Here is a 23,903-nt window from a genome sequence, read left to right on the forward strand (position 1 = left end):
CAAAGCTGTTGTTGAATTGAATGGGATATAATCTATAGGCCTGTACGTGTTTGCTTGTTGTTGCGAGACAATGGGGCCTACTTCTATGTTAGCATAGCCTATCAAAAAATGTATCRCTACCTTGGTAGGCCTAACCATCAACTGACATTGAATTTTATTGTTTCAATATGTATTGTTGTTGTAGGCTATATGTACCTGCTGATATATGAACATMAATATTATAATCATTTAAGAATAGGGAAATATTATAATCCGTAGGCTACAGTATGTGTCAGGAATATGTGACTGTGTTTAGGCTATATTTTGCGCAATAATGACGTCCGTCGCGCACCCCCCTTCAAGTTTTCGCGCTCGCAAAACCTCGGCTGTTTAAATGGGCCAAGTTTAGAAGCGGCGGAGAGTGCAAATCTTGTTTGGTCTGGGTCTGTGAACTTCACCGTGACTTTAACGATATAGCCTACACAGGGTTAAAAAACAACTATTTCAAAGGTCCCATCAGTTGAATTTGTTCCACGCAAATACTTTGAAATAATTCGAAAAATAGGGAAGTTTGCAATGTTCAGATAGCCAGAGGCTCTAGTTTTATGGCATATGGAAAGTATGTAGCAAAGGAGCCTATACCTGCATCTTTTTGTACTACTTCTAATACATCAAATAAGACGTTGTATAGCCTAGTATTGTTTATTATTCAGGTAGACACCGTCTTGCGTAATACCAGCATATTGGAAGGCACAATGACTGTAAACTTGTTAATTGCAATAAATAAAGGCCGGTAAAATAAGAGAAACCAACATCATAACAATAGGCTTACTGTTTAGAAAATACTAAACTGAAGAGACATGTGGGGAAGTGTCAATGATCATTGTGGATAACGTGATGTCCATGGCTAAGGTATGACCACTCCAACGTGTCAGGTATTAGTAGCGCAAGTCCGATTAAAAGTGGTAGGCAGAAGCGCGGGTGGTAGGCAGGAGCGCGGCGAGAACCGTCATGCGAGTGGTGAGTGGTGGAGTGTGGCGGCAGAGAGCGCGGCGACTACAGAGAGCTGGAAACTAGTGAATGGCAATCTGTCGGGGAAGTTCAACAGACCGCTGTCACAGAGCGACACCGGAGCCCTGCCTAAAACAAAGTGTCTCGTCTTCAAGTCTGGGGCGGCTGACCAACTCCGAAAAGAGGACACACAAGTTGGTCGGACTAGCTGCTAATCACTTGTTACCGGCGCTTCGCTCCCAGTAACATGCCTGCCATTAAAAAGGAGAGACTGGATGGGGACGTATTGGCATTGGCTGCCTTCAACCAGTCCGAATACCTGGCCCCTTTAAATGACACCGCTATCACTGTGGTGACCCCGCACCCACCGCAGTACGACCATATTTTCGGCCATCACCGCTTGTACTTGGGGCTCCACGACTCCGCACTGCATCACCAGCACCTTCACCATCACCCGGACGACTTAATGCTGGAGAGGTTTTCCTCCATCCCCGACTTTCAGCCGTTTTTTGAGAACGGGGAACCATGCATCGAGGTGGAGTGCGGGGAGAACAAGGCTTTACTATACATTAACAAACTGTGCCAAGGTAGTAAGGGACCCTCAATCAAATACCGGGGCGAGTGGCTCACCCCGAATGAGTTCCAGTTTGTCAGTGGAAGGGAGACCGCCAAAGATTGGAAACGAAGTATAAGGCACAAAGGTAGGCAACATAAAACATTATGTATACCTTTTTTTACGTATGTTCATTTTGAGGAGGATACCCAATTTAAGGTTTTTGTCATTGTTTGGTGAGTGGAAATTCGMTTTCCCTGGTTTGGTTCTGCGTTTCGTAGTTAAAGGGTTACTCAGCAGTACACCAACTACAGCGCGTAAGAAGAGAGATGAGAAAAGCACATACCCTCACTGTATCTTCACAGGCAGCGACCATTCGCAAAACGGGGCGTAAGGAGTCGTGGACTAAGGTGAAAAACGTTKATATTTGGGTACAGAATTGTTTAAACATTATATGGCAGTTGATAGACGTTGCGGGTATCATTCCGTTGAGTGTTGGGTATATCAGAAGGATAAATGGGTGTTGACACCTCAAAAGACCAGAATGATGTTGGAGACAGGGAACGAAATTATTTGACTTGAAGTTGTAGGCTATTCCTTACTCTTTTGGTTATTTTGGGTAGATTATGTTTGCGTTGCAACTATCCAAAATAATGATGTTATTGGCCGGCTACTATTTTGGTTTCAAAAGTTATACATTGGCTCAGACAAAACAAACGTACCAGAAGATGTTTATTAATTGATTTATTATTAGAACAATGAATATTATTGACTAACTTCGGGACTATTTTAATAATTACCCATTATTGCGCTGGCCACGTGCGCACTTATTTTAGAACCTCACCTCACCCCAAGTTCTGTTGGGAGAGGGTGTTGCCCTCAGGCAAAACATGCTAGCCTGATAAAAGATAGTTTCATATCTGAGWTTAGATACAATGACAATAGCCTACTGTCATGTATCTTAACACACGGGGCTCAACTAGAACTCATCGGTGAAACTAGGTCATTTAGTTTGAAAAACTGGCAATTCCAAATGTAATGTTTATGTTTTAGTTTTGGATTCGTGATTATTCAACAATTATCCACATTTTGTGTTGCACAAACTGTTTTATTGATGTTTATGTGTAGACTCTGTTAACATAGTCTTATGTTCGCTAGACAAATATATCGGCCTATATAAGGCTCTTGAAGGTCCTGTCATTTGTAATCACCTCCATGTGTAGGTTATTACATGCCATTGATTTAAAGTTGCTGATATCAATGGGTCCTGTATAAGTATGGTTTATTTTWGTATTATAACTCGTTCTAACTCTCTCTCTCACTCTTTCTCTCTCTCAGGGAAAAGTTTAAAGACCCTTATGTCCAAAGGAATCTTACAGGTACATCCTCCAATCTGTGATTGCCCTGGGTGTCGAATTTCGTCTCCAGTGGTAAGATTATGGTTTCATCAGCATTTKAATTCTTACATCTGTTTTCCTTGCTTTATCATTGGTTTAAAACTGTATGTTGCATTGCTGATTCCAATTGTCTGTGATGACGACTGGGCTAAAAGCTTGCTCTAAACTACATTTTATTTTTATTGAGACACAGAGTAAGCAGCATTGGTCTTAAGCAATCTGCCTTTTGTGACAGAATGTATTCAGAATAATATTGGTCTATAATGCTCAATGCTTGMGTGATTACAYCTGTGAGTCTTTCTGGGTAAGTCTCTAAGAGCTTTGTACACCTGGATTGTACAATTTTAACACATTATTATTTTTTTAATTCTTCAAGCTCTGTCAAATTGGTTGTTGATCATTTTCAAGTCTTGCCATAGATTCTCAAGCCGATTTAAGTCAAAACTGGAACTTGGACACTCAGGAACATTCAATGTCGTCTTAGTTAGTAACTCCAGTGTATATTTGACCTTTTGTTTTAGGTTATTGTCCTGCTTAAAGGGGAATTTGTKTCCCAGTATCTGGTGGAAAGCAAACTGAACCAGGTTATCCCCTAGGATTTTGCCTGTGCTTAGCTCTATTCTGTTTCTTTTTATCCTAAAAAACTCCCTAGTCCTTGTCAATGACAAGCATATCCATAACATGATTCAGCCACCACCATGCTTGAAAATATGAAGAGTGGTACTCAGTGATGTGTTGTGTTGGATTCGCCTCAAACATAATACTTTGCATTCAGGACATAAAGTTAATTTCTTTGCCACATTATTAGCAGTTTTAATTTAGTGCCTTATTGCAAACAGGACGCATGTTTTGGAATATTTTTATTCTGTACAGGCTTCTTTTTTTTCACTCTATTTAGGTTAGTATTGTGGAGTAACTACAATGTTGTTGAACTATCCTCAGTAATCTCCTATCACAGCCATTAAACTCGGTAACTGTTTTATTAAAATCACCATTGGTCTAATGGTGAAATCCCTGAGTGGTTTCCTTCCTCTCCGGCAACTGACTTAGGAAGGACACCTGTATCTTTGTATGAATCTGTGTTTGAAATTAACTGCACGATTGAGGGACATTACAGGAAATTGTATGTGTGTGGGGTACAGAGATGAGGTAATCATTCAAAAATCATGTTAAACACTATTATTGCACATATTTAAAGATATTTTGCCAAATTTTCATATTTCAATACAATATTTCAGAAGAATTGTAATACAAAAAAWTATTATATGTGTGTTTACGTTCAACTGGTAAAAGTTGATTGCGATATTATTAAGGGGGAAAAACACCATATGAGGGTATGGTYCCTGGCCTGAAGTTTTCGTTCTGTTGGTTGAGTATGCACTTCTTTATGTCATTATTCACAGATATATACACAACATTGAAATCAACACTGGCTCAAACCACAACATGAAGCCGAGATTGAATGGCCCAATTCTAGTCCAAGTTAATAAGTACCGTAATATGAATGGGCGACTAGTCAGGCTCCCTTTTGCTAGATTGGTCTCATTCTCATGGCTCTTCTGTCCATTGCTGCGTTTCCTCTCCTAGCTGTTTCACTGGGCTGTGTTCGCCAACCCGTCCCCGTTCAGCTGAGCTAATGGCATTATGCCATGCAGGTTGTGAGGCGTCACAGGTGTGGTGTCTGTGCCAGTGTGCTGGCTTTGAGCGAGCACGTTGCCGACTCACCGTCGCCAAATCTGTTCACACAGGTGCAGTGTGTGTGTGTTTTTTTTTATCACTACGGAGTGCATCTGTCATCGCTCCAAAGCTCTAATCTTGAGGGCGTAAGAGGCTTAGCGAGCTACTGAGCGTGGCTACTGCTGATTTTTGTTTGTGAGGCACGCAAGGCAAAAGCGGTTTAGATAAGCTGGAGGTGTTTGAGTGATACAGGTAAACTGGTGACGTTTTCTTCACAGCCAAGAATACAGATACACGCTACTACCACATAGGGTTCATGGAAAACAAAATMACAAATGGAATGCATTGGCTAAAAAGAGAGTTCTGGGAGAATACATAAGTAGATTCGTTTTGGGGGGAATTTAACATCAAATGTTATACTGCAGCTGAACAGTGGCACAATARATTTTGTCGGGTTGTCTGCAAATTGTCTTTCTTTAAAAAAAATGTTTGTCATTTCTACTGACAGTAAATTAACAGTCATAGAGTGACATGACTCAAGTAACTTGCCAGGAGTTGGCTTTCTGAGTCCTGACACAAAAGCCTATTGTAATCGTACTGTTTATAGCAGTGTGCACACCTCTTTGTTGTCAGTGCCTGTTCTTTGCTTAGCCAGAAATGGCAGGCTTTTCCCTACAGATGTGCTTGTCTGATGGCTTGTGATGGTGCCTCATTCTATCTATTGTTTATGAGCAGTGCGGGTTCCTGTGAATTGTTTTCACAAACCAAAGATGGGATTTCAACAGATTTGAAATTACTGCTGAAAAACACATTGTAGGCTTACCTGTATCTCACAAATGAACATCTTATCATCTTATTTATGGCATCCTTGGCACAGCAGAAGGTAATACATTGTAGACAGCCTCCTGTTTGGCAATCAAGTAGCTGAAAGTGGCACGGGTTGAAAAGCCATGATAATGTTGGARGACAGTATGGTACTGTTGTGCTGAGTGTGTCCAAACCTATAGTTTTCCCCAGTTTCGCTTTCGCTTTCGCTCGCTCTCTCGCTCTCGCTCTCGCTCTCTCGGGAGGTAGAGCTACAGAGGCTACCCTAGTGAATAACAAACGCAAGCACACAGCACAGCACATAGTGTCGGCGGGTTCACGAGAGGTGTGGAGGAGAAGGGAAGGCAGCGGGGCTTGTCTCGCCTGTCTCGGRGTCTTCCTCCCCCGTGCCGCCCTCCGCCGAATGGTACACACTAGCACTCTCTCTGTGATGAGAGTGTGGCAACGACCCAGTCGCCTGGCATAGAAAATGATCTCACACACATGCGGGTATGCGCGCACACACCACACTAATACAGAGCTASTGAACATATTCACACTGTAACAATTGAGCAATTTTGAGCCATTTTCATTGTTTTGTGTTATGCTCTACCTTACTAGGCCTATAATACAGTATACTGTTTTGTTAACAGTTACTGTCACCATTGAGATATATACCGTTTTTGCATGGAAACACTGTGTGTACTGTAGATGAGACAAAAGTGTATGTTGATAAAGTGATGATGCCCGAGAAGCCGGTGTTTGGAGGATATATTGGCACGGGTGGTCGAGGTCCGGCAAACCATGTCAATAAATCCTCCAAACACCYGCTTCGAGMGCATTATCACTTTTATACAACGGGTTACCAACATACTCAAATAATGATTGACACATTATCATAAATGTTTTTTATTTTGATGAATTTATTCATACTATTTCATCCTTCCACGAGATATAGTCCCGACACAAATCTGGGGTTGCTACCCAAGCCAGCTGATCGTTCGTTCTATCGGTTRGGTTGCTAGAGACTCGYCCTAGTCTTTCAGTCTTTTTGTTCTGTATCTATGGACGTGACCCAGTCGTTCGTTGTAAATGTTRCATTGCCATACTGGCTGGCAACGTTTTTATCCCTTGCTTGCTAGCTAGCCAACTACGGCTAACTTACAGTAATGTCAAACAGTGCAGCCAGAATAACAGCAAAGTAGCTGCACTTGCATTTGTTTAAACWGTTTTCTAGAGACATTTATTTGGATACATCCATAACAATGAGCTAATGAGGTGCGATTTRGCKTGGCATAGAAAATGTGCTCACTCGTCAGGACACTGTTGTTCAGAGGAGCTAGCCAACAACACCGCTAACACAATCACTTCAAACTGACCTTTTTTCAATTMACATTTCTTTGTATATGTCCATAAAAATGATGGCAGTTGATTCATGATTCGGACTGGCTGAGAAACGCTGCCTGTCTGTCTGTCTCATKCCAACACGTTCATTACTATGGGACAGACAAAGATCCAATTTGAATATTGAAACAATGTTGCAAATGTCGTAGAGACAGACAGCAAGGTTTATATAAATCTCCACTGTTGAAAACGAAATGTTAGTCAAAAAAAATGTGAGATAATGTCTTATCAAGTTTATAAATTGCTTGGCTGGACTGATGAGACAGTGGATTGCACAGTCAGATGGAACAGAGTAAATAGGCAGTTTAACGTCATAGATTTAGCCAGCGGTAACTTGTGGAAAAGACACAGGCTGGAATGCGGTTTTAACCAATCAGTATTCAGGATTAGACCCACCCATTGTATAATTGACAAATGCCTGGTTTGTCTGCTTGTATTTCATATACTGAGGTTATAATGTTGAGGTATGACATACATGAATAAAATAGAACATGTTAATAAAGCCATGTTTTGCTTGTAGCTCCCTCGTTTAACTGCTCTGTAGATTTGTGCTCTTCATGTACCCGGTGTGTGTGGTCGCTGTTTGAGAGAGGGTTAAGTGGTATGTGTGTGCGTGTGTGTGCTCCAGGGAGAACCGGGCCTTCTGCGCTCTGTTATTCCAGCGGAACCGGCGGAGGCCAGGAGGAAAGTACACTCTCTACCTCCGGCTCGTAAAGAGCTCCTCCAATCAGGGGCCTCCCCCTCTCCTGCATCCTGACCACAGAGCAAGAAAGAACAAAACACATGCACACATATACGCACATATACGCACGCACATACATACAGTGCTTTCAGAAAGTATTCAAACCCCTTGACTTATTCCACATTTTGTTGTGTTACAGCCWMAATTCAAAWTTGATTTAATTGATTGTTGTCTCTCACCCATCTACCCACAATACTCCCTAATGATAKAGTGAAAACTTGTTTTTAGAAATTGTAACAAAGGTATTAAAAATAAAATACAGAAATATCTCATTTACACAAGTATTCACACCCCTGAGTCAACACTTTGTAGAAATACCTTTGGCAGCAATTACAGCTGCGAGTCTTTCTGGGTAAGTCTCTAAGAGCTTTCCACACCTGGATTGTGCAACATATGCCCATTATTATTTTCATAATTCTTCAAGTTGTGTCAAATTGGTTGTTGATCWTTGCTAGACAACCATTTTCAGGTCTTGCCATAGATGTTCAAGTAGATTTTTGTCAAAACTGTAACTAGGCCATTCAGGAACATTCACTGTCTTCTTGGTAAGCAACTCCCGTGTAGATTTGGCCTTGTATTTTAGGCTATTGTACTGCTGAAAGGTGAATTCATCTCCCAGTGTCTGGTGGAAAGCAGACTGAACCAGGTTTTCCTGTGCTTAGCTCCATTCGGTTTCTTTTTTATCCWAAAAAATTCCCCAGTCCTTAACCATTACAAGCATACCCATAACATGATGCAGCCTCCACTATGCTTGAAAATATGTAGAGTGGTACTCAGTAATGTGTTGTATTGGATTTGCCACAAACAAAGCACTTCATATTTAGGACCAAAATGTAATCGCTTTGCCATATTCTTTGCACTATTACTTCAGTGCCTTGTTGCAAACATGATGCATGTTTTGGAAATGTTTTATTCTGTACAGGCTTCCTTTTTTCACTCTGTCAATTAGGCTAGTATTGTGGAGTAACTACAATGTTGTTGATCCATCCTCAGTTTTCTCCTATCACAGCCATAAGTCACCATTGGCCTCATGGTGAAATCCCTGAGAGGTTTCCTTCCTCTCCYGCAACTGAGTTAGGATGGACACCTGTATCTTTGTAGTGACTGGGTGTATTAATACACCATCTAAAGTGTAATTTATAACTTCACCATGCTCTAAGGGATAGTCAATGTCTGCTTTTATTTGTATTTTTACACATCTACCAATAGGTGCCCTTCTTTGCGAGTTATTGGAAAACCTCCCTGGTCTTTGTGGTTGAATCTGTGTTTGAAATTCACTGATCGACTGAGGTACCTTACAGATAATTGTATGTGTGGGGTACAGAGATGAGGTAGTCATTCAAAAATAATATTAAATACTATTACTGCACACAGAGTGCTTTCATGCAAATTATTATGTGATTTGTTAAGCAAATGTTTACTCCTGAACTTATTTAGGCTTGCCATAACAAAGGGGTTGACTACTTATTGACTCAAGACATTTCAGCTTTTCATTTTTTATTAACATAATTCCACTTTGACATTCTGGGGTATTGTGTGTAGGCCAGTGACAAATAAATCTAAATGTAATCAATTATAAACTCAGGCTGTAACACAACAAAATGTGGGAAAGTATGTGCACAGATGCARACACAAACGCTAGCACACACACACGCACACGTWAACACACGCACARGTAAACACACACACATCCATGTTAGGGTACTGTGGGGAGATTACTCTTTGTTATTATTATTATACATCCCTGTCTCCAACAACAGTAATTTTAGGGCGGTTGAAACTCAAAGAGCCATAGGTTCCCATTTCAAAATCAGATTTCCTGTGTGAGTTTTGTGTATATTTCAATGTATTGCACATAGTAACCAAATCAAATCAAATGTTATTGGTCACATACACARGGTTAGCAGACGTTATGACGTAGCGAAATGCTTGTAACCCAGTGTGACACTGCCAAGGCGTAGCAGCAGACATTCATTTGATATGTGGACTAGAGTCAGCAGTTATTAGGGAGTGATCCATATTAGTGCCTTTCTTATATATAAGACAGAAAGAACAGGAAGTTACCAGTACAATACCAATATAAGTTGCTGTAGATATTGTACGAAGCACGGCGATGTTCAGTTGCAAAACGTTCTCGAACGTTGCAGATAGAAATTCCATGAAGAGAGCCGACATGATTCCTTATTCTACGTCGGAGAGGCATGTTTGTCCTACATAGCATATTTATATTTGAACGTTCCAAAACGTTGCGTCCTGCTGAACGCACCCTTGGTTATTGCTTTGATATGGCCATTTGTTGGGGACTTTCTATTGGCTGAGTGCCACTGTGATGCTGGGGATAAGCAGGGCTGACGCCTCTGTGTCCCTGAACAGCTCACTCCCTGCAGGGGGTTGGAGTGTGTGTGTGTGCGCATGCGTTTGCACAAATGTGTGTATGTATTTGCGTGAGTGTGTTTGTGCTGTATGTGTGCAGTGTGTGTGTGCAGTGTGTGTGGGTCTCTGTGTGTGTCCCACATGGCACTAAGGCTATGCTACCATGGCAACCACAGTATCCATCTTTAGGGAAGGAGCGATGCATGGTTCAGGACTCTAGTGTGTTTCTTAGTCAATTGGCCAAATTAGAGAATAACTGAGTCTCTAATGATTTGCTTATTCACTAGGGGCCTTGCATTCTGGGTAGCCTTAGTGTTAGCAATCAATACTAAAAGTGCAACTTATTGGCAGGCTTACAAGTACTGTAACACACTCCCTCCCTCTGTCTCACACACACAAACACACACACACACACAGGCCTGCACACGCACGCACACATACACTCAACATAGCCACTTTATATATCTATGAATAATTCCGTCTGCAATGATCCATTATGCCAGTGAATTAGCCATTAGCCAGTGAATTAGCCATTAGCCTGTGTTAGCCTGCACTATCAGTAAGAGGCTAGATGACAGGACCAGAGATTGACAGGGAGAGTGAAGTCTCTGGCCTCGATCAGAGCCCCTATATACCTTGCCTTTCTCCTGTCTTGTCTGTGTGTGTGCATGTGTGTGTGTTTTTCGGTGGGACTGATGGAGTTAGCTAAATAAGGTGGACTGCTCGTCTATCAGTTGTTTGCAGCTGATGATGACAAAGCCAGCAGAGATATTTATGGAACTTCTCTCTCCTCCCAGTATGTGTACAGACGTCTGACCTCATATGATAGCATAGTGGTCGAGTGGTCTCTTCCTCTTTCTGTGGGGCCTCTTCACTGACGCCACAATCTTAGAAAAAAGGGTTCCAAAAGGGTTCTTCGGCTGTCCCCATAGGAGAACACTTTTTGGTTCCAGGTAGAACCCATTTTGGTTCCAGGTAGAACTCTCTTGAGTTCCATGTAGAACCGTCRGGGGAAAGGGTTCTACATGGAACCTAATAGGGTTCTACCTGGAACCATAAAGGGTTCATCAAATGTTTCTCTTATGGGGACAGCCGAAGAACCCTTTTAGGTTCTAGATAGCACCTTGTTTTCCAAGAGTGTAGTCACTCAACTCAGTGTTTCACACATGCCACAGTATGCAGAGTAGTGTGATTGAATGAAAGATATATGCTATAATGCTATAAATACAGGTTTGCATAAATTTGTTTTTATACAAAAATACAGACATTGGGGCGGATATGAAGTGTTCTCAGACATACAGTATATTTTCGTTTTATTCTGCAAAACTCAACCTTGCTGCACTCGGCTTTCWCTCTATCTCCCTTAGACAACCCCTCCCTGCCTCTCCCTCTTCCTATGGTTTTGTCTGGGGAAAGAATGGCAGAGTCGTTACCTGTCTAAAGTTCTCGCACGGCTGCCTTGGTCGGGCCTATCCAAACACAAGAGAGAGGCGCTGGCACACCTGGCTGCACCGCCACTAACCTCCCACCACCGCCCCTTCTCCCCCTCGCCGCCTCTCGCCCTCCTAGAACCCCTTCCCTCCCTCCCACTCGTCCCTCGTCCTGCTCCACTGGGCCGCAACCGCCCGTTCAGCTCAGCGTGTGAGGGCCGAGGGGTGGGGGCAGAGAGAGAAAAGGGAGGATGGTGTGTGTGTGATGGAGGGAGGTGACGGGGGGAGGGGGGTGTTTGGTTGCATGCCTGTCCTTCCCACAGTGCTCCCCCCCAAAAAAAATATTATTCTGGCCATGAAAAACCAAGTGTTGCCTTGCCACTACGTACCCCCCTACACAAACACACAGACACACACTTTTATCACACAGTCTTTTCCACTATTAAATATAGTCCGCGGCTAAGCATTTATAGATGCGCCGTATGTACAATATGGTGAAAAGGAGGTTGAATTATTTGTGGGAGGGGTTGTATGATTTGAAATCCCTCCCTCATAATGTGTCTCTAATGTAGCTTCTAAAGTCTGTAACGTACCTTCAGAATTGTAGCTTACTTTAGTGAGTGGGTGATTAAGACAGAGTGGAGGTCAACATAAACAGAAAAAGGAGTTAAGTGCACACAAACACGTTTGTTATTTTTTACAAACTGGAACCTCTTTGAGCGTCAAGACATATGATTGAGCACTCTTTCACCTCCTTCCCCTCTCTCTCTCTCTCTCTCTCTCTCTCTCTCATCGTTGTTCTCGTCTCCCTCAACCCTCCTCGTCATCTCAAACTACCCCTCCCCCTCTGCCAGTCCTTGCGCAAGTCCCCCCTGCCTCTGCACACACACACACACCACACACCCACACCACACACACACACACACACACACACACACACACACACACACACACACACACACACACACCACACACACACACACACACAACAACCACACACACACCCACACACCACACAGTGGTAGCCGCCCGCACATTCCTGCAGCTGCAGCGGTCTCTCTCTCTGCAGCGCCCCCCAGCGTTCTCCCTGGGGGATGAATGCCTAATGAGTCACGCGCCTGTCTGCCGTTACCTCTCAGCGTGTGTGTGTGTGTGTGTGTGTGTGTGTGTGTGTGTGTTGTGTGTGTGTGTGGTGTGTGTGTGTGTGTGTGTGTGTGTGTGTGTGTGTGTGTGTGTGTGTGTGTGTGTGTGTGTGTGTGTGTGTGTGTGTGTGTGTGTGTGTGTTTGAGCCAGTGGCAGGGTACAGCACCTTTTGGAAATAAGCAGGGAGAAAAAAAAACATGAATAGCCTTTTCCACAGAGGCTTCATTTAAGGTCTGGAATAAGCTTAGTAAAAAAATACAAAATGACTGTTTGCCAGTATTGTTTGGCATTAAATATAGGCTGGGGTTTTGATAAAACAACAACAATAACAACAACAGGATCTTTCTGTAGTTTTAGAACAGTTATTCTCTCCTTTTATGAATGTACACACCCATGTTACTAAAGAGACTGGTGTGTGTGTGGTGCGGCGGTGGATAGCCGACGCCAGCATGCAGTTAAACACACACTTTGGTCGGAATAAGTGGTTTGTAGAAATTACAAAGCTTTTTGGGAGAATTCCAGCCACAGTTCTTGTATATGATACTTTGTTGAAGCCTAAACCTGTGTGTTTGTGGGTGCTGTCGTGTGTCGGTGGCATGCGAATGTGTGTTTGTTGTGTGTGATGATTTCTTGGCTGGCAGACTTGGACCGTCAGACAGAATGTGTAGGAGGGGATATTCATAGAGGTGCTTTTAGTGTATTGTTTATGAAAGACTTTTTCCATGGCCGACAGAGGGTTGACCACACAGTAAGGCGCCTTAAGTCTGTGCGTGTACTTAAAATAAATACAAAGTAGGTGTTTCAACTACAAGACAACTTGAGCAAACACAATTTATAGTTGACTGAATTTTTAATAAAGTTGGAGCTAAGTTTGGGCCAACACTTTTTTTAGGTAACACTTTGACTGAAAAGTTGAGGAACAAAAAAAAGCTGTGGAACCAGTTACTTAATAATAATAATTACTTGAAACAACTAGCTTTTTTTTTACAGTGTGTTTGTGTGTGTGTGTGTGTTTACATTATGTTATACATGTGTGTATTCACTACTACTTCTCCTGTTGATGTGTTTGTTTTTGTGTGTGTTTATTATGATTGTGTCTTTTTTTACACTCCTACGTGGACTGCCAGGGGTGTGTTTTGTTTCATGTTTTGTTTTAGAGGGCCCTCCTCCGCGATGCGGAAGTGTTGCCGGAACAGTGGGAGCCACCCCCAGTTCTGCGTCAGTGCTACTAAAGAAAGGATAGGGGTTTCCAGGGCTGGCGGTCTGGGTATGTCAGGGCCATGTGGGTGGTTGTCTACACACGAAGCCACAATCTCTGTGCTTCTTCTTAGGCAGAATATTCCAGTAGCCACCGCACACGATGTCCGCTAAGTAAAACCCCTCTTTACATGCAGGAAAGGTGTGGTGTAATGATGTGGCCATTGAACAGGTGTGTGTGTGTGTATGTGTGAGAGAGCGTGTGTGAGTTCACAAGACAGGTGTGTGTGTATATGCGTGTGTGCGTATATGACAGGTGTGTGTCTGTCTTATAGTGAGAMAAATCCAGAGAGAGAGAGAGCATACTCCATACCTCTAGTCCAAGTAGTTAAGTCAGAGGAAGTGGAGCGGGAATAGAAGAAAACTCCTCCACTGTCCTCACGCAGTTGAGAAGAACTTATACAAAGGTACTGCTCTTCACAGATCTGCCTGTGGAAAGAAGAAAGGAAAAACACTCTTTCGGTAAGACAGAAAAATAGATTTTTTTTCTTTTCAGAACTATGTGGCCCTGCTCATCCTGAGGGATGTTTTCATCTTTATCCTCCCTTTTCCCCCCTCACTCGTTTTAATGTCTGCCACTTGAGAGCCTCCAGAGGGGCTGCACCTGTTTGCCTCTTGGCTAGGCGCCCCTGCCCCAGCCTGCCACTCATGTCTTCGCCCCTTGTGGGATGGAGGGAGAGAGAGATGGGGGGGTTGCATGTGGTGGAAGGGATAGCTGGAGGGCTCGGAGGCGTCCGGGAGAGTAGACTGGAGATGTAGGCACTGAGAGAGCAAGAGGGAGGGAGAAAAAAAAGAGCGACAGAGAGATGGAGAGAGAGGGTGGGGATAGAGAGAGCTAGAGTGTTTCAAGGCTATGTCCACTCTCTCTGTGTTTATCTGTATTGCCTTTTCTCCTTTTACTCAAATTCAATTATCTCTTTCTTTCCTCTTATTCTGTTTCTCTCCCCCCTTTCCTCCCATTCTGCCTCTCTCTCTTTCTCTTTTTCTCCCCCCCCATATTTATCTCTATAGAGCCGTGTTAATCTGCAGTGACCTCTTCAGGTCACATTAAAGGTCACCCAGCTTCACTCCCAGAACCCCTCAGGGCCACACTCCTCCTTTCCTTTCGCTCCGCTCATTAGAGCTTTGTGGCCCAAAAGCTCTGAACACACCAAGCATAATCATTTCCTGTCCTCCCTTTGCATGACCCCCTTATCACTTAGGACTCTGGCTATGGTAAATAATTGTTGTTTAGACAATCCCCCTATTATGATTTCTGTGGTAAACTTGATAAGTATGTCTGTATTGGGGTATAATGTAAGTTGAAACATATTCTGTGTCATTACTCGCATCTATAGTCACAAAAAATATCATATAGTAGGCCTAGATATGTGTCAGCGGTGTCTCAGCCAGAACATGAAGCCTATTCTTCAGGAAAAGCATATGATTTTGGAGAGTAGTGTTTCCCTTGTTTCCTGTATGGATTCTATCCTACTTTTAGTCAGTTGAGCACATTTCAGTGGGCTTGTGCACCAGTAATGGCTTGCTTTTTCAAGCACATTGCGAGGACCGTTGATCACACGTGTCAGGTTTCCCATTTCAAATACCAAAAGATAGTTTTGGGGTGGAGTTTTCCTTTAAAATAGTACATTTATCGCTCCCCCCCCCCCCCTTGAAAAGTAAATACTTATTGACACCCATATTAGATAGCAATAAATTACTTTCTTATCCTTTGATATCATCATACTTTAATCAGTCTAATCGTGGTGGCTTTTTTAAGGTGTTCATTTTTCTTTGGTAGTTTTGTTTCATGAATAGCCTCCATATTTGTACTTAATAATAATAATGATAATTTTGGATTAAGTTATTGGAATATTCCGGTCATACAAATGACCAATAAAGCTGTTATGTTCAGCTATGGAGCTTGAGCCCATGTGGTACTTTCTACGTTCTTAGTATTGCCTCTGAATAATGCTAAATGCTGTTAAGAAAAATGTATGTATTGTAGAACAAATTAATCTCATATAATGATCACTCCTAGTATAAATGTATGCTATTGTGCCCGTGACAGCAGCAGCATTGATTTCTGTGTATGACTGATGGGGAATATTATGGTGGCCACTGCACACCAAGTCAGATGTTTAGAGTGGAGGAGTGCTTCGAATGCTAGCTACGAGCATGTTAGCACGTGCTTATTGTTAGCATATTAAGCACGTGCTTAGTGTTAGCATGCTAGCATGTGGTTAATGTTAGCATGTTAGCCCGTGCATGCTGTTAGCATCAAACTGGAGAACCACATCTCTAAGAGCACCTTTTTTCCTGCAGAACCGCGGGCGTTTGGCAGAGAAGCGCACCATCCCCCTGCCCCCCAACCGTGTGCCCAAGAGGGAGCTCTCCTCCGTCTTCAGCAGTGACGACAGCGAGGGCAGCGACCGCACCAGCGGAGACCATGCCCACATCAAGCAGGAGGATGAGCTACATTACAGTATCATGAGAAAGAGGTAAGGTCTGGATGAACTCCTGTGTCTGAATGATATTGGGATATACAAATAACTCATCACCTATGATCTGTCCATACCCATTCCCAACCTTTCTCAATTCATTGCTTTAAGTGGTGTACAAGTGTACAAGCTCTGTGCTTACAGAAAGTGTTGTGTTGACATGTAAGACATTGGTGTTTTCTTGCTTATCCTCCTTGCTCAGTCTACAGTGCAATGTTTGAGTCACTGAAACACTTCCCACCGCTGTGCAGTATTTTGGTATTCATAGAGTTGACTATGCGCAATAACCTTTTATAATACTAATAATGCTCTAAAGTACAGGATAAAGTGAGTGCAATAAAATAACTAACGTTCTCCTAATTTTGAGCTGTACCCCCTTTTGCCCTCAGAACAGTCTCAATTCGTCGGGTCATGGACTCAAGGTGTGGAAGCGTTCCACAGGTGTTCCTAATGTTTTGTACACTCAGTGCATACAAATAGCCGCATGATAAGCCAAAACCCCAGAAATAACTAAAGAACCAGCCCCTTCTGATGGTGGATGGAGATGGTGTGGTCTTTTACATGACAACGGTTAGGGTAAAGGAGGGCTTGAAGAAAGGAAAATACAGCATTGAGGCAGGAACGAGTTCTGATGCATTAGCTGCTGCTTATGAGAGCATGATGTTGCTTTGCTGCTACTGCTGTTGTCAGTATTGTCCAAATACAGTATGAGAAAAAGACTTATATCAAGCCGTCTCTTCTAACACTTCTTGTCCTGAAAATCTCAAAGACTGAATACCTTTGCCATAAACTGTGTTTCAGATATCAGTACCACAGGAGCTTCAGATAATAGTCAGAAAGTCATCTCAAACAGACGTTATGGGTAGTTTCACCTCAGTGGGGATTTTTCTTTGTGCCAAAGCTGTACATCACTCTCATTTCAACTCATGCCAGGACCGGGTAGAAAATGAGCAGATAATCCAGTCTGTCACAGTACGCCAGTTGTGCTGTTGCACTAGTTTCTCAGCGTTTGGAATAATCTCAATAATCTCATACATAATAGGGAAATAAAAGACACAGCTATTCTTTTTTTATCCTTTATTTTATGTTTAATCTTATCAAATAGGCGGTAGGGATTAGTAGTAGTATTGTTGTTATTAGTACTGTTTAGTATTGGTGCCAGGTGTCAGTTGGATAATGTTGATGGTTATTGGCATCTGGCTACAATATTTGTGTAATGAAATTGACATCAGATACCTTGTTTTACAAATGACTGTTTACTGTATACAAGGACATCTTGATGTATTTGCATTAGGTGAAATAAGATTTGAAGAGCTGGGAATGGAAAAAATGATATATTTTTGGATGCAACTGTTTTAATCTCAAAGTGACAGAAGTGACAAAGTGACAATACATTGAAGCACGTTCTTGTGAATGTGGATCAAAGACCAACAATATACTTTTCTAAGCTGAATTGTTCCTTAGATGTGGGTGAGGTAGTAGTTATGAGCCTAATATTGGGTAATGGCGGATGGTGTTTGGCGGCTAAAGTAGATTTGGGTTGTCATCGCACACTGTAGGCCACTCACTCAAATGCACACACATGCACACCCACTCGCTCACCCGAAAAAATACAAACACAAACACACACACACACTCACACAGTCAGGTTCGTGGGGAAGTCACCCCATTAAGATGAACCAAATGAGCGTGTAGTGGGGTAATATTATATTATATATTATATACACCTCACCTGCAACTCATAATAAGACTATGCAATTAACGAAGTCCATTCAATTCATTATCTGACTCCATAAAAATTATTTAGCAATATGCAAGAGACTATAGCTGAGCTACAGTAATAGAAAGGACAAACAAGAACTAAGAATTGTCTATATCAATAGCAAATAATTAATTAACATTGTAAAATGAAGGGATTCACATACATTCCAGTCATTTAGCAGATGCTCTTATGCAGAGCAAATAGGGTGAAGTGCCCAAGGGCACATCGATAGATGTTTCACCTAGTCGGCTTGGGGATTCAAACCAGCAACCTTTCGGTTACTGGCCCAACACTCTTAACCGCTAGGCTACCTGCCTCCCTGTACAATACAAAAGCTTAAATTACAAAGCATTACAAGGCATTATTCTAGGCCTGATCAGAGAGGAGAGAGAAGTCATAGCCTGAAAGGCTATGCTCCAAGAGTTCCTAAGGAGGAGAGAGAGAAAGAAAGAGACACGGTATATGTGACCGACCGGCTCGATCCGGTCTTATGTAGCAACATTTAAAAATCTTTTATTTTTATTTTTTTACATTGGATAAAAGTAGACTCAGAGCTAGAAAAGTGTATGTCATACACTGCAGTTCAGGAACAAGGGGAAAGTAATTCTGCTTTGAAAGTTGATAAACTTGTAACCCCACTTTTGTGAAAATGGCCCTTAAATGTTTTAGTACACCAACTGGGAGAGCTCTTCTTTGTCTACACCCATTCAGATTCATTCACACCCTCTAAAGCCTGAGCCCCACCCATCTCTTTAAGGATTCACATGTGAGGCCATGTGCTAAACAGAGTAAGGTAGTGTAGTAAACAACCAAATATTTCAAGACTAAAGGGGTGAAAGTAGTAGGCCCAGCCACATCTAGCTAAGTGGATGGGTCACTATTGTCTAGACATGTACACATGTTCATGAAATACAATAGATTGTAATCACCCACAGACACATCCGGCTAACATGATGGGTCAGGTAATCATCTGGTTTTTTCGACATGTAGCTAGCTAAACAATGAACCTAATGGTGCTTTTAGGACAACTGGGATCTTGGAAAATACGAGGTCAAATCATGACGTCAGTGATCTTCAGGTCGTAATGTCGGGGCTCTAGAAAGAGGTCTGAGTTCCCGAGTTGGAATTCCGAGTTGGAGGACCGTTCAAAACTATTTTTCCCAGTCGGAGCTCGTTTTTTTGAACGCACTGAAGTCGGAGATTTCTGAGTTCCCAGTTCTAAGTTCAGATGTTTTGAATGCGGCAATAATCCCAACCCATACTACTAACAATACAAACTGATTATCATAGCTAGCCACCATGCATGTTAGCTAGCGAGCCAGCAAACTAATGTTAGCTAGCTAGCTAATAGTATGCTTTCATTTGCAATGAAAATAACTTTCTGACAAAATTACCCGTATACATGGATGGACGCTTCTCCCTCTCTGTCACGAATGCCATGGTTGCCCTTAGTTTGAAGATGTAGTCTGGAGACAAGTGTTTTATACAACAACCTTCTGTGTTCTCTTTTCGACTCCCTCTGCATATTTGCAATCAAATGCCAGAATTTTCTCCATCTCCTTAGCTATCATACTCTGCTTCCACCGGGAATTCCACTGATTTCAAATCTCGCTCAGCTTTTTCCGTGATAACAACACTGTTGATCGCCATTTCAGAAGACTACAATTTATGGTTCAATTAAAATATTTGTACCTAAATCAGGGATTTCCTCATCGTCTAATTCATTTTCAGAGTGAGAGAGAATCAGCATGGCACGATCATCCTCCAGAAAGTGACGAACAGTAGCAACACTTTTGCAGTTTTTCATGATATCTTTCAAAAAAGCAGAGGTAGAAAGGATTCCCTACACATACTGAGCAGCTCATGTTATAGACAGAAGCACGCTACATGGCATGCCAATCCGAACTCATCTCTTGGCATGTCCAGCCCAACTATTATCTCAGCTAATAATGGCTAGCGGGAAGCTTCCTGTCTTTTTCTGTGGCTAAACCAACTACGCTCTTAATTTAACAATTTAATTTGTGTTTACAGATGGCATACAAGTTGGTATTAAGGTCCTAAAAAACGCATTTTGAAGAAAAAAAAGAATTACGTTCAAATGCCTTTCCTGTGAAGTAGTGACGTGCAACATATGCCTATTTTCCTGAAAAGGCTCACATATCTCACCAGCACAGGTGAGGTGACATACTCCACGTTTGTGTGTGCTATGCTAGTCAAATAGAATCAAAATAATTGGGAATAAAAATCTCCCCAGATCCTGTTTTTAACTTTTATCCACGTAAAATGTTTGTGCATGCAAATATGAGGAACAAAAAGAGATTTGTATCGTTTTGTTGTCGGCCAAGCTTGTCAGAAATGTTAATAGTATCTGCTCGTTTACTTCCTGAGTGAAACTAATTTTAACGCTCACTGCATGAGAAGCGACTTGTGCAATCTCATTGAAGGAGAGGATGTTGCTGTTGCTGCCTTCTCGAGACTGTTTGTGACATGGAGGACAGCACAGCAACTGTAAAGCTTTAAATGGATCCACTAACCTCATTAAAGAGGCTTATTTCCCCCCCTGACACATGCGCCGCTCGCGTGTTAAGATGATAATGAATTTAAAGAACACTTATGACTAATATGTCAGGCTTTTACCCTTTAAAAGGCGGCGGACTCGCTGGAGCCACAGCTCCGATCTGTCCCGGGCATCCGTCTCGGCCCTACTTTACTCCAAATGCAATGGGTCTGAGCAAAAGGGATAATGGGATGTCCAATCAAGGAAATCTGATTTATATTGACCACAGACCCAGTAAGTGAGTCGTAGAGGGGTCTTAACAAATTGGATTTGGTCAATGGATGGTGAAAAATACAGGATGCTGTCCATACGTGTGAGTGTGTCTATTCTCTACCTCATCTATTCTCTACCTCACACATCATCAAGATTCTCGCTAACATTGTGTCACATCGCACTTGGGTACATCCTGCAATATATTCAGTTGTGATAATTATACTATGTTATTCTCATCTTGATGCAGAAAAATACCTGATTAAATTGAAAAACATTGTGGTATGGTCTACTTGTACATCAATTTAGGGTTTCATCAGGGGTTTACTGTTTTTGTGACCTCAACTCCCTTGCCAAGTTGCATCATCAAGGTTAAAAGAATATTAAAGTGAAATACCTTTGATCTATAGACCATTTAACGTTCATTCATATTTTCCTTTCAGAATTACAAATATATTTCAAACAATCAGATATTGACCTTGCACGTTTTAAATGGTTTGGATGTTACCACGTGGACGTGCTATAACACAGAGGAATAGGCTCTTGGATCAGGCTAAGGTACTGTGGCTACGTAGTAACAGGATTTCCTAGTTGTCAGAAAGGTCTTCGGAGGTGTTGTCATCCTTGAAGAGGACTTGTCAAGTTCATTAGAGAGCTCTATATCTTTTAACCGGATTAATGTTAATGGCCATCGGCTTTACAGGTGATTAGTTCAGTAGGCCCACCAGAACAGTGCGGAGAACTGCGCATCGTTCCTGCTGAGTAAGCAAAGAGTGCCCGAGACACTTTAGAACCCGGCAAACCCCCTGAGGCTTGATTGAACCAGGACAGAGAACCGGGGGAACCCACTCAATGATTAATGGTCCAACCCGGCGCATCTGGAACAAAAGTTAAATGTCTTCGATGTGTGGGGTATTCCCTCTCTCCCTTAACTCAAACTGCAAAGACACAACCAGTGAATAGGGAGGAGACTAGATCCTGATCAGAAAACAAATACCATAGAAACAGAAGCTTCCAATACAGCGAGACAAAGGTGTTTAATGATTAGTTAGATATTCAATCGTTTTTTTGTTGTTGCATGGAGTGGCTTGCAAGTGTATTGATGCAATCGGTAATCAAATTCGTCACTAAATATTTGACGGTGGTAGCTTAGGTGTCTTATACTCAAGGGAAAACAAAGCCTACCTGAGTATTGTTTGAGTTGGACGTCGTGAAGATAACAAGGTTTTGACTTTTTGAAAATGCTGAGGGAGAGGGTTAAATAAATTCCACCTGCTGACGTTGGGCTTTTAGGTGGCACCCTCTGGAGAAAAAAGCCACACAACACATACGTCTATAGCCCTGGAAATCTCACTAAGTTGTGCGTTTATGTAATGTTTTTCTATTTCATATATACAACGATACAATTATTCCTATTTCAAAAGCAAAATGTTTCCCCATTTCTTATTGAAGGGAAAAGAGCAGTATTATTTGTGTAGTATACATGTCTAAGTAGATTACATGGGAGGAAATGGGAGGAGGGAGGCTGTCATGAGGGTGGTGGTGGCAGGCCCTTCCGCAGGGGGACAAAGAGAGAGAGGTAACTGTACAAAGCTGCCATACCCATTTCCACCAGGCATAGCCTTCCGCGAACTGCCGGATGCTAACATAGCCACCACAACATTGCGCTGTGACACTGTGTAGGTGGAACTAGTTCCTGCAAGGTGTCCAGGCCCTCTCTGGATAGCAGAGCTAACTTTTCATGTGCAAGGTGCTAGAGGTTGAACCCAGGGGGAGGGCCAACTTGCACAACCTCTGCTAGCATAACGATACCTGACAAGGCTGGTATGTACTGAAGTGGAATTTATTCACTGCGTAAATTAGAATTTTGTCTTATGTCATTTTTTAGTATTGTAGAAAGAGAAAATGTAATTGTTGTGAATTTATTTATGTAGATGCAACAATAATGCTCGCTGAGGGATAAACCTCAGCTCCGCAAAGATAAAGTTTGTTGGAGGTAACGTTCCTTAAAACCAGTAGGTAAGACTGAAAGATGTGTGTTTACAGTTGTGTAGTGGAGGAATGGGTAGACATCTATACTCAGTTATAGCATTGTCTTAGATTTGTCCAGACAGTTTTCTTAAGTTAAATTCTTTAGTCCATGAATAAGAGGTTGGCCTGTGTCTGCTCCTCTCCTCATAGACAGCTATTTGCTCCTAAAACAAAAGCTATGAATATTGTAACAGTACTGTATTGTTCATGTATCGCGTATGACATACGTACAGCTAACAAATGCTTAGGGTTAACCTTTCTCTTACTCCTTTGAAGTTTCGAACTTATGGTGTTCTTGGTGAATTGTGTCTGTTAAAGCCAGCAAGGGGACATTATGGCGACAGAAGGATTCCTGAAAAGGGCTTTCACCGAAAGCACTAATTAGTGAACATAAAGTTTTTTCAAGCTTTCTGAAGAAAGGCTGAAGACTTATTCGCTCCTTTCACACCGCTTCTCCATGGCAACAGGGTTCCAACAATCCAATGACAGATTAGGAGGTGTTTGTAGCAAGAACAGAGTTTTCCACACATGGAAGTTGACTATTTCTCTTCTTACTGCGCTTGCTGTGTGTGTGCTTGGGGGGGGGGGGGGGGGGGGCAAGCAGAAGATACTCAGGACTCACGGTCTCTCCATTTAAACATATGGAGGGTAGTACCTTAAACAGGGGGCTGTTCAAAAAAGCTGTATGATTATGCACTATAGGAAACCTACCCTCATGCCTTTTCTAGGGTTTATGTCCTAAAGAATCTTGTTCTGTTTTGAATCTATGTCCCTGTTTTGAAGAATTGTTTAATTGAATCCCAAATGATCATGGTCATTGGACTCATACATTTACTTTGTAAAAAGTAATATCGCCTCTGCACAAAGCGACAACTCAGTCTATAGTTAATATTAGATAATAGATATTAGATAATAGATCATATTAGATAATAGATCATAATCGAAACAACATCTGATATCACATAGGACCTTGGGGAGAATATTTGTTTTGATCAATGATTCAACATACATCTACTTCAATAAACATTGAGATTAGATTCAGACACCATTTTCTGGCTCAGTTTAGCCTAAGTAGAAAACCATACCAAGCCTC

General features: G+C 42.1%; 1 protein-coding gene across 1 annotated transcript in view; it reads left to right on the top strand.

The window, feature by feature from the left end:
- The first annotated feature begins 432 nt into the window (after positions 1–432).
- Positions 433–23,903, top strand: part of samd11 (sterile alpha motif domain containing 11) — a 106,072-nt gene continuing 82,601 nt past the window's right edge. Inside the window, exons 1-3 of the mRNA XM_070444430.1 lie at positions 433–1,691; positions 2,882–2,973; positions 16,075–16,250. Coding sequence (XP_070300531.1) covers positions 1,238–1,691; positions 2,882–2,973; positions 16,075–16,250 — 722 coding nt within the window. The 5' untranslated portion in view covers positions 433–1,237. The remainder of the gene's footprint in view (positions 1,692–2,881; positions 2,974–16,074; positions 16,251–23,903) is intronic.

The sequence above is a fragment of the Salvelinus sp. IW2-2015 genome, linkage group LG7 (genome assembly GCF_002910315.2).
Source record: "Salvelinus sp. IW2-2015 linkage group LG7, ASM291031v2, whole genome shotgun sequence".
NCBI classification, from domain to species: Eukaryota; Metazoa; Chordata; class Actinopteri; order Salmoniformes; family Salmonidae; genus Salvelinus; species Salvelinus sp. IW2-2015.